Below are 26,867 nucleotides of genomic sequence, written 5' to 3' on the forward strand. Positions count from 1 at the left end.
AAGGATCATTTAAAGACATTTCCTCCAAAAATAGACTGTGTTTATAGATATCGATGGTTTTTAGAATATACCTAAGACTTTGTTTTTTTCCAATTTATTTGGAAAAGAGACAAAAATTGGACGTTTGTTGAAATTCCATTAGATTAAATAACTAACCCTGACTCAATTTATGTATATTGATGCTGAATCTTGGATTTGTTTCTTCTATTACGTTTCTCGTTAGCAAGATTTCGAAGATGTCGGTACGCGCCCGTCATCATAACAACATAACAGATGTTCCCATTTAAGTTTCGAGTTTTTCAAGTAAAATTTTAAACCCATGACTAACTGTTTGCACCTACAATAATTTATTTCATATTTACAGTTTGACAACTCAAAATCAAAAACCCTCCTGTTAAATTGAAGTTAATGTAGTTGCTATGAGAACGTCTTTTATTTCAACATAAAACCCAATGTATCAGGATACAATAGTTTATATGTAAATCATAAATTAGCATATAATTTTTATTCTGTTTGTGGTTGCATCCGTGATGAATATTCCTCACATTTTCTTGTATTCCCATTGCTCAAGGCTGTCCCAGTAACACTTGTCGTATATCACTCGATCAAGGCTGTCCCAGTAACACGTGTCGTATATCACACGATCAAGGCTGTCTAGAAACACGTGTCGTATATCACATGATCAAGGTTGTCCAAGTAACACGTGTCGTATATCACATGATCAAGGCTGTCCCAGAAACACGTGTCGTATATCGCATGATCAAGGCTGTCCCAGAAACACGTGTCGTATATCACATGATCAAGGCTGTCCCAGAAACACGTGTCGTAGATCGCATGATCAAGGCTGTCCCTAAAACACGTGTCTTATATCACATGATCAAGGCTGTCCCAGAAACACGTGTCGTATATCGCATGATCAAGGCTGTCCCAGAAACACGTGTCGTATATCACATGATCAAGGCTGTCCCAGAAACACGTGTCGTATATCGCATGATCAAGGCTGTCCCTAAAACACGTGTCTTATATCACATGATCAAGGCTGTCCCAGAAACACGTGTCTTATATCACATGATCAAGGCTGTCCCAGAAACACGTGTCGTATATCACATGATCAAGGCTGTCCCAGTAACACGGGTCGTATATCACATGATCAAGGCTGTCACAGAAACACGTGTCGTATATCACATGATCAAGGCTGTCCCAGAAACACGTGTCGTATATTGCATGATCAAGACTGTCCCAGAAACACGTGTCGTATATCGCATGATCAAGGCTGTCCCAGAAACACGTGTCGTATATCACATGATCAAGGCTGTCCCAGAAACACGTGTCGTATATCGCATGATCAAGGCTGTCCCTAAAACACGTGTCGTATATCACATGATCAAGGCTGTCCCAGAAACACGTGTCGTATATCACATGATCAAGGCTGTCCCAGAAACACGTGTCGTATATCACATGATCAAGGCTGTCCCAGAAACACGTGTCGTATATCACATATTTTTTATATATACGCATTATACATTTTTTTTTATTTCAGTGTTGAGTGTCAATCTATTGTAATTTATTATCCTTATTCATTGTAATATAAATCAATTTCATAACTATATTTTAACATTTTGGTCTTGTATATGAATATGTAAAAGGCAATGTAGTGTGTAGGTCAATGAGACGACAATCCAACAATGACATAGAATTAAAATGTTCAACAAATATAGCGTGTATAAACAAGTGTAAAATGTATATATTTCAGTGTGTTTTGTGAATAATGATGGGTATGCAAGTATTCGATTTTTTTAATCAAATGCTGTCTTCCTAATTTTAACTATTTTCCGGACCTTTTTTTCACATCATCCATCCCCCTTTTTTTCTGTTTCTACAAATAACGAATTGGACTTGGATGGAATTTCTATTTTTATGCTAAGCATGCCTCACCTCAGAAGTCAGTGCTTCGGTATTGACATGATTAAGAACAGACGTTCCTTCAATTATCTGATGATAAATTATAAAATTAATTAGAAGCTAAAGTTCCGACTCCCTCAACAAAGTTGAACACAGGGGAATTAAACTTTTGTTTTGGTCTTCCTTTTAGTCATATATCTCTTCACGTGTTCAGGTATATTTAAATCATAGACATTGAAATGGAAGAAGGCTTCGGGGGTTCGAATGAAAGTAAAAAGACTAACACAAAGATAATATTCTTAATCTGACAGATACAAATTCTTAAATTAAAAAATCACGGACACTAACTTTCCTGTTCATGATTTAGTTAGAACAAAAATGAGCTGGACATATATGTTTATTCAGAAATACTAATACAATGGGAGTACAGGCAGATAGGGTGCCAATTTATATCAAATTTATGAATTTGTTAGATTTATGTTTATGTTTGGTTTAATTTTTATTTACCCTTATTCGTCATTCCGTCATTCTGTCATTCCGTCATTTCGCAACGAATAGTTAAACGGACTTTTTTCTAAACGCCTTCACATATTGAGCTAGTTTTAAGTATGTGAGTCTACTATGATGAGTTACAGATCGAGTTTACGTTTTGTTCCGCTCTACTGACTTTTACCGAAACAAATGGCGTTAGACTTCGAACATTTTGTGAAAATAACAGTTATACTAACTTTTTTTCTAAACGCCTTAACATATTAAGCTGATTTTTAAATGTGAGTCTACTAAGGTGAGTTACAGATCGAGTTTACATTTGGTTCTGTTCCGCTGATTTTTATTGAAATTACCGGCTACGGACTATGAAAATTTTAAAAAATAAGTTATATCGACTTTTTTCTAAACGCCTTCACATATTGAGTTGTTTTTTAGTATGTGAGTCTACTGTGATGAGTTAAAACAGATTGAGATTACGTCTGGTTCCGCTCCACTGAATTGGGCCGAAATTACAGTTAAACGGAGTTTAATTCTAACATTTCTACTCCTAAAAATGGCTTCAATGCTTTTTTTGCGAGTGGGTCATTCGTGTCGTTCCGACACATCTAGTTAAATATGTTGTGTTGTATGTCTGTGATGTATGTTTCCACAGTTTTGGCTGCTGGATCCCACTTATTGCAACATTAACCTATTATGTCTGTTTTGGTTGCTCACCCAATTTGTCAATATAACGAAACTATAAACAACTGCCGCATACAAGTGGGAGGTTTAGTTAGCTATAAAATCCGGTTTGACCCACCATATTCTTCGTAAAATGTCTGTACCAAGTCGGGGATAGTTATTTTCCATTCGTTCAGTTGGTTGATAAAGTCTAACGTTTGATTTTGTCAGTTTTTTTTATGGATAACCCCTTTTTGAATTTAAGTAGAGTTCGGAATTTTTGTTTATACTTTTTTGATGAAAGATGCAACACCGTATGTACGCTAAAACGTTGACGAATATTTATGGTATAAATGCATTTTCAGGCCAATTACCTGGAGCATGTTAATTCTCAAGCATTCGTATAAATAAAACAATAAATCCTTACAATAATAACTGTGTTCAGAGATCTGTGGAATATTATTTGATGAATAATATTTATAACGTTTTATAAAAGATATCACTTGTGATTGAAACAGCGTAAATCCTAACTGAAGGACACCGTATGTATGACTGCACTTCACACTAGGCAGTAACCAATGAGAATAACAATACGTTGTTAGTTTCTGTAACATGGTTCATATATGGCCGCGGGACAACAACATTTAGCGTTGTTAACTTCCCCGTAATCCATTATTTTCCATGTATTATCAATTAAAGACCAGGCCAGAACACTAAAAAAAAGTTTGGATGTTATGTTCCTAAATAACCTCCATATTAGTTATGGAGGAAGGAGACTCTAGTGGCATCTGATCATGGGACTTATCTTCCATGCGTTCATTCTAATGCAGATTTGTGTACGGATACATTCGTTCCCATTCTCTAAGGTAAGTCTTAAGAGTTATTAATTTGTCCATAAACAGGCCATATAGATATTATAATTGTTTGTTTATCATGCCCTCCAACCATTCTGTCAGGACAGATATTACATAACTTTACATGATTTACTAATATCTCATTTATAAAAATATTATAGTAACATGTAAAATGATTATTCCCAGAAACCTTAGCTATAACACAATGTAATCCAGAAAAGTGGGGTTGGACTTCATTTCTACGCTTATGCTTGATTACGTAAAAATGACAAAATTAGACTGGAGCCCCCTTTTTTCATGGAACTCACAAAAACCCGAACTCCCTTTTCAAAAAAGATCTTGAATTTCGACAGTAATTTAGTCATTATAGTGTATTTACTGTTAAATAATTATTTATATCAGTTTTGAATTTGAATGAACGTTTACAGTGAATTAGAAAAAAATCTTATTTTAATTTGCCATTAACTGTAAAAAATTGATATATTACATTTCAATATTAAATGAATGTTTTATATAACTGTTGTTTAATAGATCTTATGTCCTCCTAAAGGCAATACTGAATAAATTCTAATCATGATTTGTATTGCATTTGGGAGATAGGATGTGTTTATTTTATAATTAGTTTTTTACTTTGTCATTTTAACAAAACAATATTTTTTGGAAATTTTATTTTAACGAACAAGAGTATAGGACAACACAAACTTATGTGTATTCTATTTAAGCTAAAAGTAAAAAAAATAAATAAAAAAAAGACAAAATAGAACAATCAACTAAGAATTAGTATATATATATATATATAAGACATTTAGGGAAACAAGGAGAATGAGTTTTTTTAAGGCAAGCAGGATGTCACAAATCTCGGAAATTTATTATAACGTGATATCTTTCAATTGGATATTTTTTATTTTAATAAAACTACGGAGATGATGTATAATTGCCAAAGAGACAACTATACACCAGATTTCAAATGCGGAGTATGTAAACAACTATAGACCACCATAAAGCCTTCAACAATGAACAAAACCCACACTGTATAGTTAGGTATAAAAGGCCCAAACATGGCAAAATGTGAACTAGTTCAAACGAAAAACTAATGGCCTGATTGTTGTACAAAACAAAAAAACGAAAAATATATATGACAGACAGCAACAAACGACAACCTTTGAACTACATGTTCTTGACTGTTTATTACAACCTGCAAATGCTAGCGGTAGCGAGAAGAATAAAGTGTTAAGTGTGTTTTCTTTTGTGGTTTAAATGTTTGTTTTCTTTGCTCTACTAATATAGCAATTTGTTCTCGTTTGTTTTTGCTTATGTATTATTTAATCATAAAGAAAACTGAACAAAATCATAATGATTAAAATGTATCCAGTAAGAAACTCAATAAGTATTTTTTCTTACTCTTACTATTCTTTTCTTTTTTAACCATACGATTATACGTGTATTGAAAATTTGGTGTTTTTTTATATTATTTTGATGTTTGAGAAAAGATGACTGTCAAAAAATATACGACTGTCACTGTCGATGCAAGCTCCTGTGTTTCAAGGGTCATTTGGAAACCATTTTGTGTTATTAACATTAGAAAATATTGAAAAATATTCAGATTATATATAAATAAGAAGATGTGGTATGAGTGCCAATGAGACAACCCTCCATCCAAGTCAAAATGTATAAAAAAATAAACAATTATAGGTCAAAGTACGGTCTTCAACACGAAGCCGTATGAATTTGTATAGTATGATTTGAAGAAAGAAAAAGAATTTAAGGATCTGTTCCAAACTGTAATATTTGCGTAGACTATTTATTTCTCTGACAATAAGGAAAGCTGAATATTTCTGTATTATGACTATAAAGAGATACGTTATTTTCTTAGACAGACAACATTTTTAAAAAATCGCCGACCTTAAACAATAACATTTCCTTAAGAAACTAAAAGTATTCAAATTATTGCATATACATGTAATTATAAATAAGTATAGATTATCGGGTTTTCTGCACATTGATATCGTTAAATTACAGCCACGAGCTACAATAAGAACCTTTTTGGCGAGTGAGCGCTTTTTCTGGTATTTTCCTGCACCCATAGACAGTTTTACGCTTGATAATGTCTCCTCACACATTGTAACGTCGCTGAAAACTTCTCCTCACACATTGTGACGAATAGTATAGCTGATAAGTTCTGCTAATGTCCCAAAGTGATGATACGAAAATTACGGAGCGACTGAGCAGGGGGATAAACCTTAATATTCTGGCTTAACTGTCTTTTTTTTTTATCTGTATAGACAAGTTTCGCGGCTGACGAGAAAGCAAAAACGAATCACCAATGCTCAGATGCAAAATTAGTAATCTGAAATAATAGGAAAAAAAAACTCATTCGGTTTGTTGTTTACTCAGACTTATTGCTATTGTATCATCTTTTAATCTTTTTAAAAGTGCAATAAGAAAAACTTTTTTACAGCCCTTTTACAGTTCTAAAGCACAACCGTTTTAAAATGCAATAAAAAGCATAGCCCTTTTACAGTTCTATAGCACAACCGTTTTACAGTTCTATAGCACAATCGTTTTACAGTGCAATAAGATAAACCTTCTTACAATGCTATAACACAACCCTTTAAGGTACTATAGCCAAAACTTTAACAGTGCTGTAGAACTTTTTCACGGTGCTTTAAGTGTGACTATTTTACAGTATTTAAAGCATAATCCTTTTGAAGGACTTTTACTCAACCTTTTTATAGTGCTGTGAAACATTTTACTGTGCTTAAAGCACAACCGTTTTATAGTGCCAGGCACCCTTTTTACATAGTGCTATGACATAACATTTTTACAGTGACATATCAAACCCATTTGTAAAGCGTGGTGTTGGAACCTTTTTAGTGTGTTGTAACATAAACTTTACCATCTTCACAACCTTCGCACAGTGTCAAGCAACCCCTTTACAGTGCCGTAGCACCTCATTTTTCAGTGTTTTAAGCAAATCTTTAACAGTGCTATAGTAGCATCAGTATACAGTTCTTATGTGTTATCTTTGCACCTTGTTACTTACTTTGTTGTGCATATTGTGACTGGAATAATGCAAATATGTAAAAATGTGTATGTACTGAAAGATAAGACAATACATCGCATTTATTTGTTACAACGTTTTTACGTTGATGAATTTACATCTGACTTCACTAAAATTTATAAAAGTTTACCATAAATTCTTATGAATTATAAGTGAACTGTAAAGCGTTAACCTGAACGTTATACATCAGTCTATGAATGCAAATAATCCGTGACTCACTTCTGTACTTATTCTTACTTATCTGAAAGGACGTATGATCATATATCACCTAATATTATAGTTGTACACTTCAAAGAATTATTATAATAATCACGATTTAAAGAATTTCATTCATCCATGAAAAATAAAATTCCATCAAATTATCATTTTGCCTTACAGGGTTTTCACAAGCAGAACGAAGATACCTCCTGTCAGAAACCTCTCGGGTTGACATATTTATCAAAGCGCCACTTAGTAAGATATGTTGTCAGTGCCACCGAAGGTAATGCCACCAACACCAGACTACATAGTCCCACATCCTGGTATGCCACAGGACTAGGTAGCTCCACATTTGTACAGGTAAATAATAAAAAAAACCCGACCGTTATTGAAAGTGATACAAGAATCCACCGGAGTGGGAAGGGCAAAACTTGCACCGTCAAATATGAAAAAGGGCAGTAAAATTGAAAAAGCTACCATCAACGATGCCACCGGATGTTAAAGCAATATCTCTAAAGGTAGAAAAAAACGCTGTGAATTCAAAACTGGACAAAGCAAACAATTAGGAGGTCAAAATTACAATGTTGCCATCAGTAATACTATCGAGGTAGTAGACACAGCCACATTTAAACAGTAATGAAATGTTAGGTTGATATTTGAATGTGTGTACACGTGCATTTCCTTTATGTAAGCAAATGCAAATGCAGAATATACGATTACTAGAGGAAAGAAACAGCCGTTTAAATATATACTTTAGTGCACAAGTTAAAAGGATTGCATGGTTGTAGTGAGCTAACGACACATTTTTTTTTACCTATAAACGATGCTTGACTTGAACTATAAATCATCACATGTGTCTATTAATGGGCCATCATCTGTTTATCACCTTACTGACAACTATATGTTATAGTTTTTATGAATCAAAATACGTCATACAGGTGGAAATTTTCATTTGTTTTAAGAAATTATCATTTGTTTTAAACAAAGAAACTGCTCTAACATTTATAAAACCTGTATCGTTTCATTCAATTTTTATCAAACTTGCCCTTTCAAGGTTGATGGGGTAGGTCTCAAGTACCAATAATAGTATAATTTTATTGTTTATTTTATGTTATTTTTAAAATTATAAATAATAAAAGGGCCACGGAGCACTTTTTTCAAGCTACAGGTTGTGCAAAACTGTCAGATTTTGTAAGGATTATACATTGAAAAACACTTTTGTGTGAATAGACAAAAAACTTAAAAATAAAAAAATACTTTCGAAAATAGCTCTTACAATGTGTTTTCAGAAATAGAAATAAAAACTGGGGTCACCGTACTCGTTTTTTTGCGGCAAACCGAAAGGATAATTTACTGTACATTCCTTTATGAAATAAAATTCTCTGCGTTACCTTCCCTTATATTGCTTAGTTGGAAAAAAGAATTGAATCAAACAAAATATATTGTGTTAAAACAGTAGAAAAATAAGAAAAAAACATATAATTTTCATTATTTAAATGAACAGATTTGCAAACAAAATGCATTCCTGTTAAAACTTTTTGCATTTTTTAAAAAGATCTTAACCGATTGTTCTCAACTTATTTACTATCAACGATGGCGGAAAACCCCCAATCTACCTTAATAATAGGTGACGATTATAATTAATATTGAAAGTTGTTCAACCAAATATTTTCCTACGAAGAAGTTGTTTGCCTTTACAAAAATTTTTATTTTTTTAATGTCGGAAATTTGAAAACCAACTATTCACCGTGGTGCCGAAACTTTCTATTACCCTGTTCATTACATAATATTTTAGAACGCGTCCAAATTTCTGAACCGTTATTTTACTTTTTGAGTTTCAAAAATATCTTTTTAGGTCTAATATCCGCATGGTTTAAATGTAGATCAAAGAAGATGTGTTTTTGAATGCATGTGTTAGGGGACGATCATTTGCTTCTGAGGTTGATGGAGATTTTAGAAATAAATATTCTGGCACCCATTAATTTGGAAATAAATAATCTTGTCACATCACACATGAAAATAAAAATCCTGGCCCAAAAATATTCTATATATTTGGCTCGCTTCGCTCGCTTCATTTACAAAAACATACACTAGTTAAAGATAATCCAGAATAGAGCATCGGTTGCATATCATTCATAAAGTGTTATTTTCAATTTTTATTACAGAAATATTGTCAGTGGTTGATTCATGAGAGCGTACGTCGATCACCTTTTGACCGGACAAATATATTTTCTTATAAATCGCCAAAAAAATATATTTGCCTCGCTGCGCTCGGCACAATTTTTATCCTATTTGAAAATTACATTCCTCTTTCCTAACCGTGGATCCACCCCTCATTGTTATGCTGTGAAATTTTCATATTTCAATAGAATCAAATTTCAAGACTTCATTTTGACTGCTCAGTTTGTATTAAGTGGTATATGTATTCTACCAAAAAAATGACCCTTATCACAAAAGGTCTACAGTTTTGTGTCATTTTTTGGACTAGAGGAAACTTCGTATTCTAGGCCTGGTCTGAGTGAAAATATATAATTTGGCCGCCTTTAAGTTGAAAATAGATCTTCTACCCTCAAATTTGCCAGGAGTCTCCCTCAGAATTAAAACATCGTCCCCTTATAAGAGTTGTGTATGAACACATATTAATAAATCGTAAATAAGTGAATTTATACCTGGATGTGTTAATTCTAAGACAAGCATTGCTTTATGTAGCTAACCCGTTTAAGTCATTCATAAGTTATATTTTGAATCCCAATACCACTCAGGGGAAAATCCATTTGGAATAGTTGCACCATTAAGGGTAATTGTTAACAACAATAAAATTTTAATAAACAGTTCTATTAGGAAAAATATAAATCTCTGTTCAAATTTTCTAACATGATCCTTAATAGTAAATGGTTGACATAATGATGGAATTACGCAACAGGCGTTGAATGGTTGCTTTGGTTTTTTTTTATGTGCTAGGATTGATATTGATATTATCCTTTATTTTTCTTTCCTTCAATTTTCGCACCAAAAATTGAAACTTGATTTGTCTGTACCTATTTCCATTAATTCATGTAGCATGCGAATAGGCTATTCTGAGTTATTTGATTAATTCAAATCTGAATCGACCTAGAAAATTACTTAATACTAAAAGCGTACAGGACTTTTGTGTCACGTTTTTTCAAGTCTAGCGCACAAAAAACTTCAGAGATCATGTCTTCTGCTGTAGGATATTCTATATTAAGTGAGATCACGTTGAAAGTCATACTACCTTATATATAATGATGTCAAAGTCTTGTAAAAAGTATAAAAAGTACAAGTTCGTCACATTGCTGAACTCTGGAAATTCATGAATTGTTTTGCTTTGGATACGGATGTATGTTCTTTGTTCTGCATTTTCATGTTTTTTTTCTTTAAAACAATATTTGCTATTGATATCAAAGTCGAAATTTAAAAAGTTATTAGACCAAATTTGTTCATATTGATCCAATTGTTTTTATGGTAAACGTTTTCTTAATCTGAATAAATAAAAGGAGATGTGAACATGAGATGATAACCCAACGACACAATTAATAAGAAATGGCATCCAGAGTGATAGGGCAGCATACATTCTCCAGAGTGATAGGGAAGCATACATTCTCCAGAGTGATAGGGCAGCATACATTCTCCAACAGTAAAGTCTATACAATACGTCAGGCTTGATAAGAAATGGCATCCAGAGTGATAGGGCAGCATACATTCTCCAGAGTGATAGGGCAGCATACATTCTCCAACAGTAAAGTCTATACAATACGTCAGGCTTGATAAGAAATGACATCCAGAGTGATAGGGCAGCATACATTCTCCAGAGTGATAGGGCAGCATACATTCTCCAACAGTAAAGTCTATACAATACGTCAGGCTTGATAAGATATGGCATCCAGAGTGATAGGGCAGCATACATTCTCCTACAGTAAAGTCTATACAATACGTCAGGCTTGATAAGATATGGCATCCAGAGTTATAGGGCAGCATACATTCTCCAACAGTAAAGTCTATACAATACGTCAGGCTTGATAAGATATGGCATCCGGAGTGATAGGGCAGTATACATTCTCCAACAGTAAAGTCTATACAATACGTCAGGCTTGATAAGATATGGCATCCAGAGTGATAGGGCAGCATACATTCTCCAACAGTAAAGTCTATACAATACGTCAGGCTTGATCAGATATGGCATCCAGAGTGATAGGGCAGCATACATTCTCCAACAGTAAAGACTATACAATACGTCAGGCTTGATAAGATATGGCATCCAGAGTGATAGGGCAGCATACATTCTCCAACAGTAAAGTCTATACAATACGTCAGGCTTGATAAGAAATGCCATCCAGAGTGATAGGGCAGCATACATTCTCCAACAGTAACGTCTATACAATACGTCAGGCTTGATAAGATATGGTATCCAGAGTGATAGGGCAGCATTCATTCTCCAACAGTAAAGTCTATACAATATGTCGGGCTTTAAATCGTATCGAGTTAAACAAAATTTTGTAAATAGATTAAACAGGAGCTACCAAAGATCTACCTTACACACCAAAGATCTATACCAAAGATCTACCTCACACACCAACGATCTATACCAACGATCTATACCAAAGATCTACCTTACACACCAAAGATCTATACCAAGATCTACCTTACACACCAAAGATCTATACCAAAGATCTACCTTACATACCAAAGATCTATACCAAAGATCTACCTTACATACCAAAGATCTATACCAAAGATCTACCTTACATACCAAAGATCTACCTTACATACCAAAGATCTACACCAAAGATCTACCTTACATCTACCTTACATATCAAAGATCTACCTTACATCTACCTTACATACCAAAGATCTACCTTACATCTACCTTACATACCAAAGATCTACCTTACATCTACCTTACATCTACCTTACATACCAAAGATCTACCTTACATACCGTGGCCAAATTTCACAAAAGCAAAAACCCATTTAGGAATCTTTTAGATATAACAGAATTTCACACTTGACTAGATTGGTGACATGGACAATTATGTGGCGAGGTTTAACTTTTTTTTTAATATTTACCGCCCATCCAACTTTTAACTGCGTTTATTTCGGATGACGACTAAAGGATACAAATTAATTGCATGTCATGTACGGGCTCTCTAGGAAACAAGAAACATAACACTTGATTGATATATAATAGGGTCTGGATGGGGGTTCCTTCATTTCTATATTCTTTATTTCTTGGTGTCATTTTTCTCTATTTTGTATAGTTTTTTGTCCATTTTTCCCTATTCTATATATTTTTTGCCCATTTTACTCTATCCTGTAAACCCCATCTAGACCCTCATATAATGTGTTGATGGCTTTTGAAATTTGTTCTTTTGATTATTCAAGGTTTAGTAACCTTTAAAAGTTAAAAGAAAATCCTTCAACTTTCTGAACAAACATGATGTTACATGTACCATTTGTGATTTATTATGTAAAAAAGCAGTTATTTACCGAGCTAATGTTGCAAGGTCATTTCTTGAGGGTGATGTGGTTAACTCAATGTGAAGTACACTACAAGTAAATTACGTTTAAGTATTTTAATTCAGATTATGTAAATAAATGCAATTAATATCAAATTAACACTCTCTTTTCTCCTGCATTTATATGAAGCATACATAAACAAATAAAACCCTGACAGAAAAAAATGAAATACTATTTGATTTTTATAGATTTTTCAAATTTAATTTGCTCATTTAAAAATGTGTTTGTTACTTTTCTTGTATAATGAAATGGCTTTACAACTGCTAATACTAAAGATCGGCGTACATAATTTTATTTCTGAAAATATAACAACTGTGATTTTAAATCAACGACCTTATATACACCGGCTAATGAACCAAGAGTAACAGTGAAACGTTAATACCCTAAAATTTATAACTATCCGGGGGTGAAAGTATGCAAACTTACTCGTGCATATACATTTCAGTATATGTTTTAAATGCTCTTCAGATTATTTCAGGTCATGTAAGGTCAAAGGAAATATGAAATCATCGGATGAACTCGTGAATATGAATGTATATGCATAAATGAAATAATATAAATATATGAAACAAACATGATTATGATTATGAAATAAATGAATACGAAAAAGATGTAAATACATCATCTGTGACATATCTAACCGATACGTTTCAGGATTATTTTCCCAAACATATTGTAATTTGTAAATAATATTGTTATTACAGGTTTCTATGTTGGAACCAATACTTGTCTCAGGATTGTCCATCCAAGGAGATTTGAAACATTCCCTTTGGGTTACCTCCCTTTACGTAACTTACAGTTTAGATTGTGATATATTTATTCCCTTCACTGATGACCAGTATATGGTAAGTTTTTTCTTAAGATGATTAAAATACAACACATAGTAAATTCAAAATAAAAAAAAAACTGATATGTGTTTTCATGCTGGAGTGATTGAACCAATAATCAATCAATTTATTTCATGTACCATGAAATACTTATATTTCCTTGTTGGCAATTAATTATTAAACACTCAATGAACTCAAGTCGTAAACAGAATTTGATGTTTTAGCCCGTATTGAATAACGTGTATAGTAACTTATGTTTGTATTCAGTACTAGTATTCCACTGTTAAAGTATATCTTGTTCTAATACAATAGGCGACAGAGGACATCTTTGTCGCATGCACAAGATGTTCTTAAAATTTAAGGCGTATTCTCATAATGGGATTTCGTTTTAATGATTACTTCAGTTTTTTGTTGTCATTTTCCTTTACCAATTTGACCAGATAGAAATTTCATATGCTTAAATTCTTACTGCTTTAGATTTGACGTAATTGTTCAAGATCAGTTCTCATGTTTAGAACAAAACCTATAGTTACAGTGTGTCGGATCTCAACTCACTTATGATATTATGGTTACATGTCAGACATAACCAGATTAATAATGTTCCTTGCTTTGATGGGCTTTACCATGTGCCACTTTGGAATCCTTTTACGGACGATGCATGCATAATAGAAGATTCTAAGCATGTATACACCTTTGGTCTCTCTCCATTTGTGTAGTTCAAAATCTAGTATTTGCGTACATGCATGCGTAACAGGAGACGGTTACCATATGGACTCACCTGGTCACAATCTGTTTTAAATTCATTAAATTTCGTTTATTTCTCTCCCAAGTTTGTATGTTTAAATAGATACATGACTTTTAAATCAAGCGCAAGGGTTTGAGTTATCTATTAAATGCTTTTTTCATTGACATTTAAGTAACATCTTGCAAAGAGCTATAACACCTTACAAATATTACTATATTACAAACTTTTTGCATTTTTTCACCAAGGAAAACAAAAAAACGTTCAACCTCGCTTCTATTTCGAATTGTATGGCATAATTTGCTCACACGCATGAATTTCCACTAGATCTAGAGTTAATTCCAAATTCTGATAAGGCTGTTCCGAAGAAAGGGTGGAGCTAACGAAGCGACCGACCTTTTAAATTTATATTGTAAATGGCTGTAAGAATGTGACCCATAAGTAAATCTTTAACGCCCGTACGACGTGTCAGTTAAACAACAGGGCTCAAGTATGTAAATTAGTTTCCATGCTGTTGGTAGCTGGACTGCTTTTTTCTGACAACATGTGGTTTATATAATCAAAGGGGCAGGTTTGTGCGCATGCAGAACTGATTAAGCAGTAATGAAACAATATTTTCAATAATGCTGCTTCAGTATCCTGAATTTATCAGAATATATACATGTACCTGTAATGACATCAGCAGAAATCTTCCTCATGTATCTGCAAGTTTTACTTCACAAATTAACTTGTACTCAATAGTATAATACAAATTTCAGATATTTCCTGGAAATGTTGATGGAAATTCCCTGTCAGTGATATTTTTTGACCGCGTGTTTACTGCAAAATGTATTAGGGTCATACCAGTCACACGTCATGGCGAAACAACAGCTATGCAAATGGAAGTCTATGGGTGTGGTGAGTTTATGTTATAGAACATATTTTATTACCAATTAAGGGCCCACAAGGGGCATATAGAGCATATATAGCATATATATACATGACAAGCCGATGAAATTGCATATTTTTTATATACAAAATATTGTATCAATGTTTTTTAATTAATTTATAAATTTGAAAAGTTGGGTTTTTTTCAATACTAGAACATAGTAATAAAATCCAAAAAAGTCTAGCCATAAAGTAATTTGTTTAGCAGTTTATATCTAACTTATATTATTTTCTGAAAAAAAACGTGAAATTTTAAACGCTTAAGCATTTTAGTATTTAACATACTTATTCTTTAGAAATTCACATTTGCAAATTGAGGATTTCTAAAAGGCCATGGTTCAAATGATAAAGCAAGGTGTGATCGACAGTCTAAAATCAGTAAAACGTTCAAAATCTCAAAATTTCCGCCATAAGTGGAGTTGGACCGGGCCCCTCGGCGTCTTCCTGGACCAGCCCTTTAGACATATGTCTCCTTAAATTTCCAGTTCAAGGAATATCAGTTGCATATCAAGGTAAAGTTTGTTCATTAATCGATGTTAAAGTGTTAGTCGCATACGTTTTGTAATACTTTAATTATATATAATGAAAGAATAAAAAAAATATATGTATTATTTTCAACAGTTGCCAGAACTTGTGCTGAACCACTACATCCATTATGGTATATAAATCGTAGGACAGGTGAATTTGAGACCAAATTCCAATCAGAACAGATCGTCATGGCATTATCTATACTTCCGGGTGTTGTAAATGACCACGGATACATCATATCATACAGCCGAACATGTACAGATTATAAACTAATCGCAGAAAATGGCAGACCAAAAGTAAGGTGCTATGTTTTATTCTGTAGTCTGTATTTTCTCCGATTCAACCTGTCAGACGATGGGTCTTCGAATCAGTGTATTTCCGGTTTTTGATATTGCATTCATTTTATAGCTATGAGATTGTGGTCGTTCGAAGTCTTGATACTGCATATACCATATATGTACTTCCGTTTTTTCTATTCAATTTTTTAACCATGAGATTCAAATAGTCTTAGCCTGCATCTTGTAAATAACACATTTGTACTTCTGGTTTTAACTCTTCGATTCATTTTACTGTCATTAGAGTGTGATAGATCTAATTCTACATCCTGAAACATACATGTATTTTAAGTTGTAAGTCTCAATCTAAGTGGTTTTTATATCTTCCAATCATTTTATGATGAGATTGCAGTAGATCTCCGTCTACATCCTGTATATAATGTATATGTACTTCCGGTTTTAGATATTCCATTCAGTTTATGATCATGACATTGCAGTAGATCTCCGTCTACATCCTGTATATACAGTATATGTACTTCCAGTTTTTGATATTCCATTCAGTTTATGATCATGGCATTGCAGTAGATCTCCGTCTACATCCTGTATATAACGTATATGTACTTCCGGTTTTTGATATTCCATTCAGTTTATGGTCATGAAATTGCAGTATATCTCCGTCTACATCCTGTATATAACGTATATGTACTTCCGGTTTTTGATATTCCATTCAGTTTATGGTCATGAGATTGCAGTATATCTCCGTCTACATCCTGTATATAACGTTTATGTACTTCCGGTTTTAGATATTCTATTCAGTTTATGATCATGACATTGCAGTAGATCTCCGTCTACATCCTGTATATTACGATATGAACTCTTCCGGTTTTAGATATTCCATTCATTTTATTCATCAAATTGTGATAGATATCCGTCTATATTCTGTATATAACATAATTGTACTTCCGGTTTTAGATATTCCATTCATTTTATGGTCATGAGATTGTGGTAGATCTCAGTTTACATCCTGTCAGAGCAATGTGTCTACGAATCAGTGCAGGGAACAGAAACGTTACTGATACAACGGGTTTTCATGTCTACCTCAGTGGATGTCGTAAGTTTATTTATCTTAATTATTTCCATTGAAGGAGACAAAATAAGTCATCAATCATGTTATTCACAAAGTCAACAAAAAATGGAATATATCATTCCGAAACTAAGTACAGCACTTACATTCACTTAACCGGTCTACGTCAGGTACAACACGTTTGAAAGATATAACAATATGGTGATATGATATGACTTCCAATGAGACAATAATAATTCACTAGAGTCTAAATGTCGTGGATGTAATTTATCAATTTATTGATTTATTTATTATTTGATATGTTACAATACATGTATTATTTTTTTTTCAGGCATATTTCATAGAGATGGTAAGTTGTTAGTTTTCACCTTAAACTCTTCCTTTTTTCCCCTTTTTTCTAAAGCTTATAAAGTAAACGGAAATTTCCGACAGTGTTGTGTTATTGTTTTAAACGTTTAATCTTTCAATTCCCAATCATTTTTTCTTGATTGCCTTTAAACTGTCACGTAAACAAAATTTGATTTTTAATTGTTATCTTGTACTGAAAATGAAAGCTAATGAAACGGAAACGATAACACATTACATCAATGTTATACTTGAGATTACCCCCGTTTTTGATTGACTTCGTTTTGCTTAGTCTGTAATTAGAATTTGGAAGATTGTTGTTTGCCTTTTTTGTCATTTTTCATTTTGTTTTGTCATGGTGTTGTGGGTTTCTCGACTTATGAATTTTGATTATCCCTTTGGAAGCCTTTTAAAAAACGACGAAAAGACCAACAATTCCACACCACAATAGACTGAGCAACACGAACCGAACCACAAAAACCTGTGTTGATCTGACGGAGTTGTGGTTTCTACCGTTGTAAAACATCCTTGCTGAACACAGATATTCCACAATGGTGAACCAACTCGTGTTGGCGTCCATAAAACTATCGAAGGGATGACTTCAAATTTACTGCTTGGAACCCTCAGTTCATTAGCTTCTTTGTAAGCAGTAACACTCTCTTTCAAGAGAATCATAATAGAAATCGCCCGCTGAGGAATATCTTATAAACTCTTGAGATATATACTCCATACGCAGGCGGATCTGAAATGTTGTTATATAGAAATGAAAAATTCACAATTGGGAATCTGATTTCGTGTTACGAGCATCCAAAGCAGCAAATGAAGATTTCATAAAATTACTTTCTAAAAATTATCAAGAATGGTTATTTATTCTTCAACACTGTAGCATTTCTCTTGCATGGGTCACAGTTAAGTAAAGAAAATCGGGATGATGTCGTAAAAGAACAAAAAATCTTTGGTATCCATATCTGAACTCTGATAAAGTATTATAACACGTAAATAATTCAAATGGCTTAAATCTTTTCTTAAATTGTTATGATGATATCATAGTGATTAGAAAATCGTTACAATAAAGTTTCCAATAAAACAATTCTGGTGTAGATATTACCAAAGCTCTTTTAACCGACTAAACACATCTGTACAAAGAAACAGATACCCCTAGCATCCCCAGAGTCGAAAAGGGTTAGAAATATTGTCACCTGGACGTCTCCCAGTCGACAGTTAAACCAATGTTAAAGAGACGTGTTCGTTTGGCTGTGCGGGATTTATAAATTCCTAACTCATTTCCTTCCGTTTTTTTCTTAAAATAAGAAGTGTAAATTAGAGGCAACAGTATTGTGTGTACCGGTGTTCAAATCTCATTAATCCATTAAGAATATACACATCAAATTAATTATAAAACTGAGGCAATATGTGTTAGATTTGTGAAAGCTTTATATACATGTATAGGTTTTTAATCAGGTTTTTTTAAACCTTCTGACACCTAAAAAAATAACAAAATTTTAAAAGAAAATAATTATAAGCCAGTAGTTATCGTATACAGGTATGTTAAAATATAAATTTTTTGACAATTGTTAAGGGACTTTCCGTTTTGATTTTTCCTACGAGTTCGGTATTTTTGTTGTTTTACTTTTTTCCATACTGAAAAAGAACCATTCTCTCCAAATACCATGATGGAATGACACTCCGATAAATTCGGATGAATGTGGAATTCCTTTTCCATGTTGCAATGTGTTTAGTATTTTCAAAGGGTAGAGAACTGATAGGTGTACTTATAGACGTAATGTGTTTGGCTTTAAGGCGTTGTCGGATAAGGTAATACATTACCATCGTCTTCTTCCAATGTTCGTTATCATTGTGTTTGTTATTTGTAAAACATTGTAATGTAAAATAGTTATAGATGAAGTTTTTTGTATCTGTTGACAGTTTTAGATATTAATGCCTAGTTGAAACGTTATTTGTGCATAATAAACATAGAGAAAGCCGGACTATTTTATTTATTTTATAAACGGCAGATTATTGGTGATAAAAGTAATCTTTTAATCATAGTATCACTAAACGCTCAATGTACCATTGACTCAGTGTTCTCCCTTAGTATTGATATTTTGTTTAATTTTTACAATAGAACCACTAGACAGATGTGGAACATCTCGCTATCACCACGATATTCGACAGAAACGTGTAATTGGAGGAATCCATTCTGTACCGGGTGAGTGGCCATGGTTGGTGTCGCTACATTTCCTAGGATTTCATTCCTTTTCAAACAAGTCTGGATATCCACATCTGTGTGGGGCCTCTCTGATTCACCCAGAATGGGTCTTGTCAGCAGCACATTGTTTTGAGTAGGTAATTTATCATTGCTTTTGATATTTTTTTTAAATGAAAACAAAACAAGCAAAATCAAGAATATTGAAACTGCTGTTACTGACCATAGACCACAATTAATCTCCCCTATTTGTTCTTTATAGCGTTTTGTCACATTGAAAAAATCCCACCAGCGGTTTCTGTCAAATCTTTGGTGCGTGCAATGTTCAGTACAAGTCCCATGATATATCCATAAATTTGAAAAATTGCACACTGACCCAATTGACAAATTAAGCCAATACACAATTCTACTTGTATAGCCAACAAAAGAGATGTTAGAAAACTGTAAATATTACCTTTTTGCACAAAATCCAATCTTTTCTTTTCTGTTGTTTCTTTCTTTCTACAGTATGGCATGAGAGAAGTAAGTTCATATTTTTAAGTATATTTTAATGACTTTGTTATCTTACATCTCTACAAATGAAAAAAAAAATCATATACATGTATGTCTTTATGAACTTAATCTTTGAATAATATTATATATTTGAAATTAATTTTCGACTCATCAATTTTGTCAGTGAACGTGTAGCACCTGGTTCGTCTAGTCCTCTTAACTGGCAGGTGGTAGTCGGAGAACACAGCCAGACCGGATATGACGGAACAGAACAGATCATACAGATCGATTACATTATCAAGCATAACACATTTAGCATAGACGGTAAGCGAAAACCTTTTTAATGAATTCAACAATAAAACAATATTCACAAAAAATGCAGTAGATAACAAAAAGGACAATAAAAAACCCAAAGTACAAACACACGATACCATGGTCAAAAATAAAAACGATGAACTCCACCAACTGTACGATAAAGTGCGAAGTAAGCTTCATAAGTCAATATAATGGCAATGATGAAATCTCGTCTTAGCCTCTGTTTTCTTTGAACTACTACTTTGCAAATTCGTCCTTAGCAGTTTCGATTCGAGATACATGGTGGTTGGAAATCGTTTATAAAAAGATATTCAGAATAATAGCTGAAACTCCGGATTCGATGTTAAGAGAGTCTCACTTATATGTTTTCATCAAAATCGAATTAATATATCAAAACTATGTACTTTCATAATTGAAAGTAAATTTTTATATTTAAAGGTATTCAATCTATATTTTATTTTAGTGGACAAGCCAATCTTACAAGATATTGCTTTGTTGAAACTAAAATCCCCTGCAATAATGACTGACTATGTGAACATTGTGTGCCTAGATGCGTATGATTCCTTTCCACCAGGAACACCTTGTGTAGCAGCAGGATGGGGACAGAATACTGTTGGTAAGTTGCATATAGTTCTGTTATATTGACAAAATTGTGTCTGCATCCCAAACAGACGTTATTAGTTAACATGACTTTAACTGGAACCCAGCAGCCAAAACTGTGTAAACATACATTTTTACAATTTTTCAATAGAACGAGCAGTGATATTACTAACAGCCTCAGTTGAATTCATGTTACATGTACTTTAAGGTATACGATTTGAAATATTCTTAAACACTAATTACACCTTCAGAAAAGTTAATATATACAAATACACTTCTATAAAATCCGGTAGCAAAGTATGAAGTATCCGGGTTTAAATCTTGAATTATGTTAAACAGTCTTAGTGCAAATATAATAAATGATCCATTAAAGACTTGGTACTGTACTAGTTGCGGCTAGAGAGTCTGTCATTGTCCAAGTACATGTCTTGGAGCTATTTTTATATGTTAAATTATGAGTCCAATATAGTTCTTGATAAATATTTATTATATATAAAGACCTTTTCAGCTTAGTTTTCATCAGGTATACACAAAACAAATTACAAATAAACAGACACAAGATAAAAAAAGATAAGGTAACCTCACCCGGAAAACAATGCAAACACACAAATAAAAATATGTTAGATGTAATGAACTGGTATTTAGCAGTTTTCAATTCCACTTAGTATCTAAGTTCGTTATGTTGAAGTTTTCCTACTGCTGTTTTGAGGACTATTGTTTAACATAAAAGATATAAGTATACTGTGACTGTCTTTCGTTTGTGTTGTTCACACATTGTTGTCAATATAATGGAATTTTATGCGACTGTCATACAAGTGAGAGGATTAGTTAGCTATAAATTCAGGTTTAATCCCCCATTTTCTACATAAGGAAATGCTCGTACCAAGTCAGGAATATGACAGTTGTTTTCCATTCTTTTAATGTGTTTGATTTTGCCATTTGATAAGGGACTTTCCGTTTTGAATTTTCCTTGGAGTTCGGTATTTTTGTTTTTTACGTTTTGTTCAGAAATATTGCAAAAAACAAATGCTCAACCAAAAGTACTATTAAAATGAAGAAATACGTCGTAAAAAGAGGTGAAAGATACCTAAGGAAGATTCCAAACTTATAAGTCGAGTTTAAGTGACAATTCCATTTAAAAAAAAAGGGAAAACGGCGAAAAGACAAACAAGCAAGTTCACAAAACAATACATAAAAAAATACAGACTGAGAAACAAGAACTCCACCAAAGACTGGGGAAATCTCTGGTGTATCAACAGAGTAATCAGATCCTGTTCTATCAGTGACTACCATCGTGTTAGTCTTATAAGTACGTTGATAAGTTGAGATACGTATATGTATTCATTTCAATAAAAAAGGGACACAATAATGAATAAAAGCAAAACAAAACCTTGAATCATCGAAATAGTCTTTGTTATCATAAAAGTTCAAAACATTTCCATATGTAATTGTACAACGATCTGATATATGGAAATCCGGTACAGATTTCAATGCTAAGATCAAATGTTCACCAGACACAATTGTGCAGTAAAACAAAAACATTTAATATCCTTTTCAGTTGGCAAAGGGGTCAAGCTCCCACTTCATGCAAGAATTCCAATTTTACCACCTGACGAATGTCATCGCAGATACAACTCACTTCCAGATGGTCATATGGCTAAGTCTGCAGTGTCTATAGAAACATCTGTTATTTGTGCCACTGCAGACGGCGATGGAAACGATTCCTGTTGGGTGAGAAAGTTTTAATGTTATTGATATATTTCAATAAACAAACATACGATACATATTACAGTTCACAAGACATATGTGCCGTTCAGGGCGCTTGGAGAAGGCCGTAAAAAGGACGTTTAACAAATAAAGTTTAAATTTGAAGGTGTACTGTTTCAAATTTTTGTAAATGCATTACCTTTCAAATTTGAAATACGAATTGAATAAATTACCCTCTATTTAACCAAGAATTCAATAGCAAGCTATGTAAACAATAACAACACGTTAACAAATCGAAATAGTTAGTAAGTTAGTAAGTAAGTAAGTAAGAAATGACTTTATTTAAGGAGGGTGACTCAATTAGCATTCACTAATCTACCTTGAGGCCCTCACTAAGAACAAACAGTACAAATATTACAAAGCTTACAATTTCGAACATATTATGTAGATGCAATATTCATGCTAACTATACATTGTCTGTAGAACAAGAGAAAATTAAATTCATATATATACAAAATAATACAAAATCATTAAAATATATGAGTGAGTTGTTATAAATGATTTACAGTCAAGAAATCTATACATTTTTTGTTTAAAAGTGCCCAGATTTTCACAACATTTTATTTCATTTGTTAGTTTATTCCAAAGTATTGAGGAGCTATATGCGAAAGATTTCTTAATTGAATTTGTGTTCGGTCGCACAACAGCTAAATTATTATTTGCAGATGACCGTAGATTTCTACTATGTAGGTCAACAATATGACAACAGAGTTCCTTTAAGTAATCAGGTGCTTTATCGTTGAGAATTTTATGAATAAGAATAAGTTTATGATATATGACATTCTAGATTTGAAATTTAACCATTTTAGCTCTTTAGATAAATTTATACTAGGTGTTAGTATTGGTGCATCAAGTATAATCCTTGCAGCTCTTTCCTGCATTTTAAGAATTTTTGATATCCATCTTCATAACAATTTCCCCATACTGAGCAACAAAAATCAAATATGGGCAGAATATAAGCATTATAAAACAGCTTTCTACTACTAATATCCAAAAATTTCTTAATTCTAGATAGCAGTGCGATACGAGAACTTACGTTTTTACATACATAGTCAATTTGAAATTTCCAGTCCCAATTTTAGTCAATATATACACCCAAAAGTTTCTGTAAGCGTGTTATGCATCCATCACCCCTGGTGTATATCCACAAGCCCGTCTTCTTTTTGTTGTTTATGACTCTACCAGATACGATTAATCATTAGGATCACACATTTATCTGTAAACATCTTTTAATTGTTAATGTACTGATTATGTATATTGGAACTGTCAACTGGAATTGTTCTTATTTTAAAGGGGGATTCAGGAGGACCATTAGTCTGTAGGTCGGGAGACCAGTGGGTACAAGTTGGCATTGTATCATTTGGATATGACTGTGGTAATTCTCAGTATCCAGGTATCTACACAAAGATACATCATTATATCGACTGGATAACAAGGACAATTCGTGATCACTCGGACACTAATGTCTCGTACATGTGGCTCAATCGTAACAGAACTATGCCTTCAATTTTCTGATTATGACTTCAGGTTTAGTTTGTTTTGATTGTATTATTTATCGCCTATTTGAAATATATTTACTTTAACATCAACTAATCAAACATGTAGCTGTCAATACGGGTTATATTTTATGTCCTTCCATCACTGTTAAGAACCGTTATACCAAAGATTTACATAATTCATATTGCTTTGATATTTTTATTTATTGAAATAGATTCTGACTTTAATGTTTCTTGAAATAGTAATTTTTTCACATGCTGATATTTTATTACTCCTGTGCATGATGAAACAATTTCACTTATACTTTGATCAATATACATCCAGATCATCTACATTTTAAATCAGATTTCTTTTCTCAGTTGTTGTATATTGCCTTAAGTTTGTTGTCTTCCCCCCCGTTTTCAATATTAATATAATTATCGTTTTTTTGATAACGCATTAACATTTTTCAAAAAATTAAATGTTTGATTGATCTTCTATCATTTTATATATTTACAATCAAGATCATAGAGATAAAAACAACAATATCTCATCAATTTTTGTCAAATCATGCCTGAATTCATAATATTTTGACCGTTGTCACATACTATAGAATATTCAATATTTAAATTTTGTGAATAAAAATTAAAACACTTGATCATCATCAGACAACCAGGAAACAGATGTGATCGAGATCACACCATAAAAGTTTAATATTGATTCTTATATGTTAATAATTACACAGCAGACCGTGGTTATGTAAAATAGAAAATTAAGACTATTTTAAATTCACAAAAAATCCCCGAATTATTTTGAGTGTTAAAACATAATTTTATTTTAAGTGTTAAAACTTAATTTTACTTTCAGTGTTAAAACATAATTTTATTTTGAGTGTTAAAACATAATTTTATTTTCAGTGTTAAAACATAATTTTATTTTCAGTGTTAAAGCATAATTTTCCAAAACAAATGAGCATTATTTGTAAAAATTGACATGAAAAGGATAAAATTGAAAATGTTATTACTTAAAACCTGACTTGTGAGTTGCAAGTCACCATTAACAAGTAATATTAAACACCCTTTCCACCGAAATTCATTATTTCATATGCCAAATGGTAAGCGAATCTTTTATTTAAAACAACCTGACAATATAGTTATATATTTAGTAATCATTCGTTTAAATATCTAAACTATGAAACTGTTAAATTTTCAAAACAAAAACCGACTGATTGTGAGGTTTTGAAAAAGATGTATATTTTACAAAACATCAAGGCACATACAAGTGACCAACATTAATAGATCAATCAACACAGTAGCAAAGGTTATAATTCTTGGTTAGTCAAGTCAAGTCAATCTATCGGTATCATTATTTGCTGTTGCCGTGTAAACGCCTTCATGTTTTGTCTTATCAACTTCAAATTTTAACTCTTATTAAGACCATGTATCTGGTTGATATCATTTATGATAATTTAAAGAAAAGCACGCATGTATAGTGGTTAATGTTATCATTCGTATTGTAATGTATTTGATATGTATAATTTATTTACAAAAGTTTTAGACTATAAATGATTTAGACCGTGACATGTTGTCTAGATACCCGATTATTGTTGAAGACTGTTAGTTGTCCTATAGATGTTGCTTCATTATGTGTGTTGTTGTGTTTCTTTCTCATTATTCATGAGAAGTTAACAATAAAGCTTTATTAACTATTCTTCACCTTGCTCGTCCTTTTGTAACTAAATTTGTAATGCTAAAAACCGAGCAGGGTATAAGTAGGAATTGTTACCCTTGTAAAAAATCTTATAAGACCATCGGACTATATTTGGTTTGTGCCACTTTATATTTTGTCTTATCAAAATGTTGATGGTAAATTGTCTTTTCATTCTTGATCATGTGTTGCTGATTTTACAAACAGTTCAGTAACTACCAACTTATCTAACTAAAGCAAATTAAAAGTTAAATCTACAACCTGAGTCAAGATTCGTGGAAATAGCTAATAAATTGTATTCTCATAAATCAATTATTCTTATAGATTTATTATTACGTTTTTGACAATGGGACGACTTTTATGATATATTTATGTATAATTTATTTCTCCGATTGTTTAAATGAAAAAAGAATGCGGTAGCAATTGTCTTATAAACAGCTGATGTATTGATTAAACTTTCCGAATGGTTGATCTTGGAAATGAACATTTGATGTTACTTTTAAAAATCAACGGTTTGACGGACGCCATTATGATTTGGTGGACCGTTATGTAATAGCTATGTTACATGTGACCACGTATATGTTCCCATTGTCGTTGCAAAAAATATACGTTCTGTCTTCTTCGATTAAGTCATCAGTAAATAATGTTTCAACACATTTCTGCATGCTAAGATCAACACAACTGGTGCCAATGTAAAGCACTTTCTGCCTACTCTTTCGATACAATGAGAATATCCGCGGATTTATGGTGGAGTTTGTGTTGCTAAGTCTTAAGTTCTTTATGTATAATTGTGTGAACTGTTGTTTGTTTTTTCTGTCATTCTTCTTTTTTTATTGCGATGGTGTTTTTGTTTATTTGTTGACTTGTATTGCTGGATC

General features: G+C 32.6%; 1 protein-coding gene across 1 annotated transcript; it reads left to right on the forward strand.

The window, feature by feature from the left end:
- The first annotated feature begins 3,660 nt into the window (after positions 1 to 3,660).
- Positions 3,661 to 26,483, forward strand: LOC127708222 (uncharacterized). Its single transcript, XM_052213066.1, has 12 exons — positions 3,661 to 3,917; positions 7,345 to 7,524; positions 13,403 to 13,543; positions 15,026 to 15,164; positions 15,816 to 16,018; positions 16,970 to 17,108; positions 17,413 to 17,430; positions 19,552 to 19,768; positions 20,309 to 20,448; positions 20,903 to 21,055; positions 22,598 to 22,770; positions 24,100 to 26,483. The coding sequence occupies exons 1-12, from the start codon at positions 3,846 to 3,848 to the stop codon at positions 24,319 to 24,321; spliced, it is 1,797 nt and encodes a 598-aa protein (XP_052069026.1). The 5' UTR covers positions 3,661 to 3,845; the 3' UTR covers positions 24,322 to 26,483.
- Positions 26,484 to 26,867: the final 384 nt, after the last annotated feature.

This window comes from Mytilus californianus, unplaced genomic scaffold (genome assembly GCF_021869535.1).
Source record: "Mytilus californianus isolate M0D057914Y unplaced genomic scaffold, xbMytCali1.0.p SCAF_7, whole genome shotgun sequence".
In the NCBI taxonomy this organism is placed as follows: domain Eukaryota; kingdom Metazoa; phylum Mollusca; class Bivalvia; order Mytilida; family Mytilidae; genus Mytilus; species Mytilus californianus.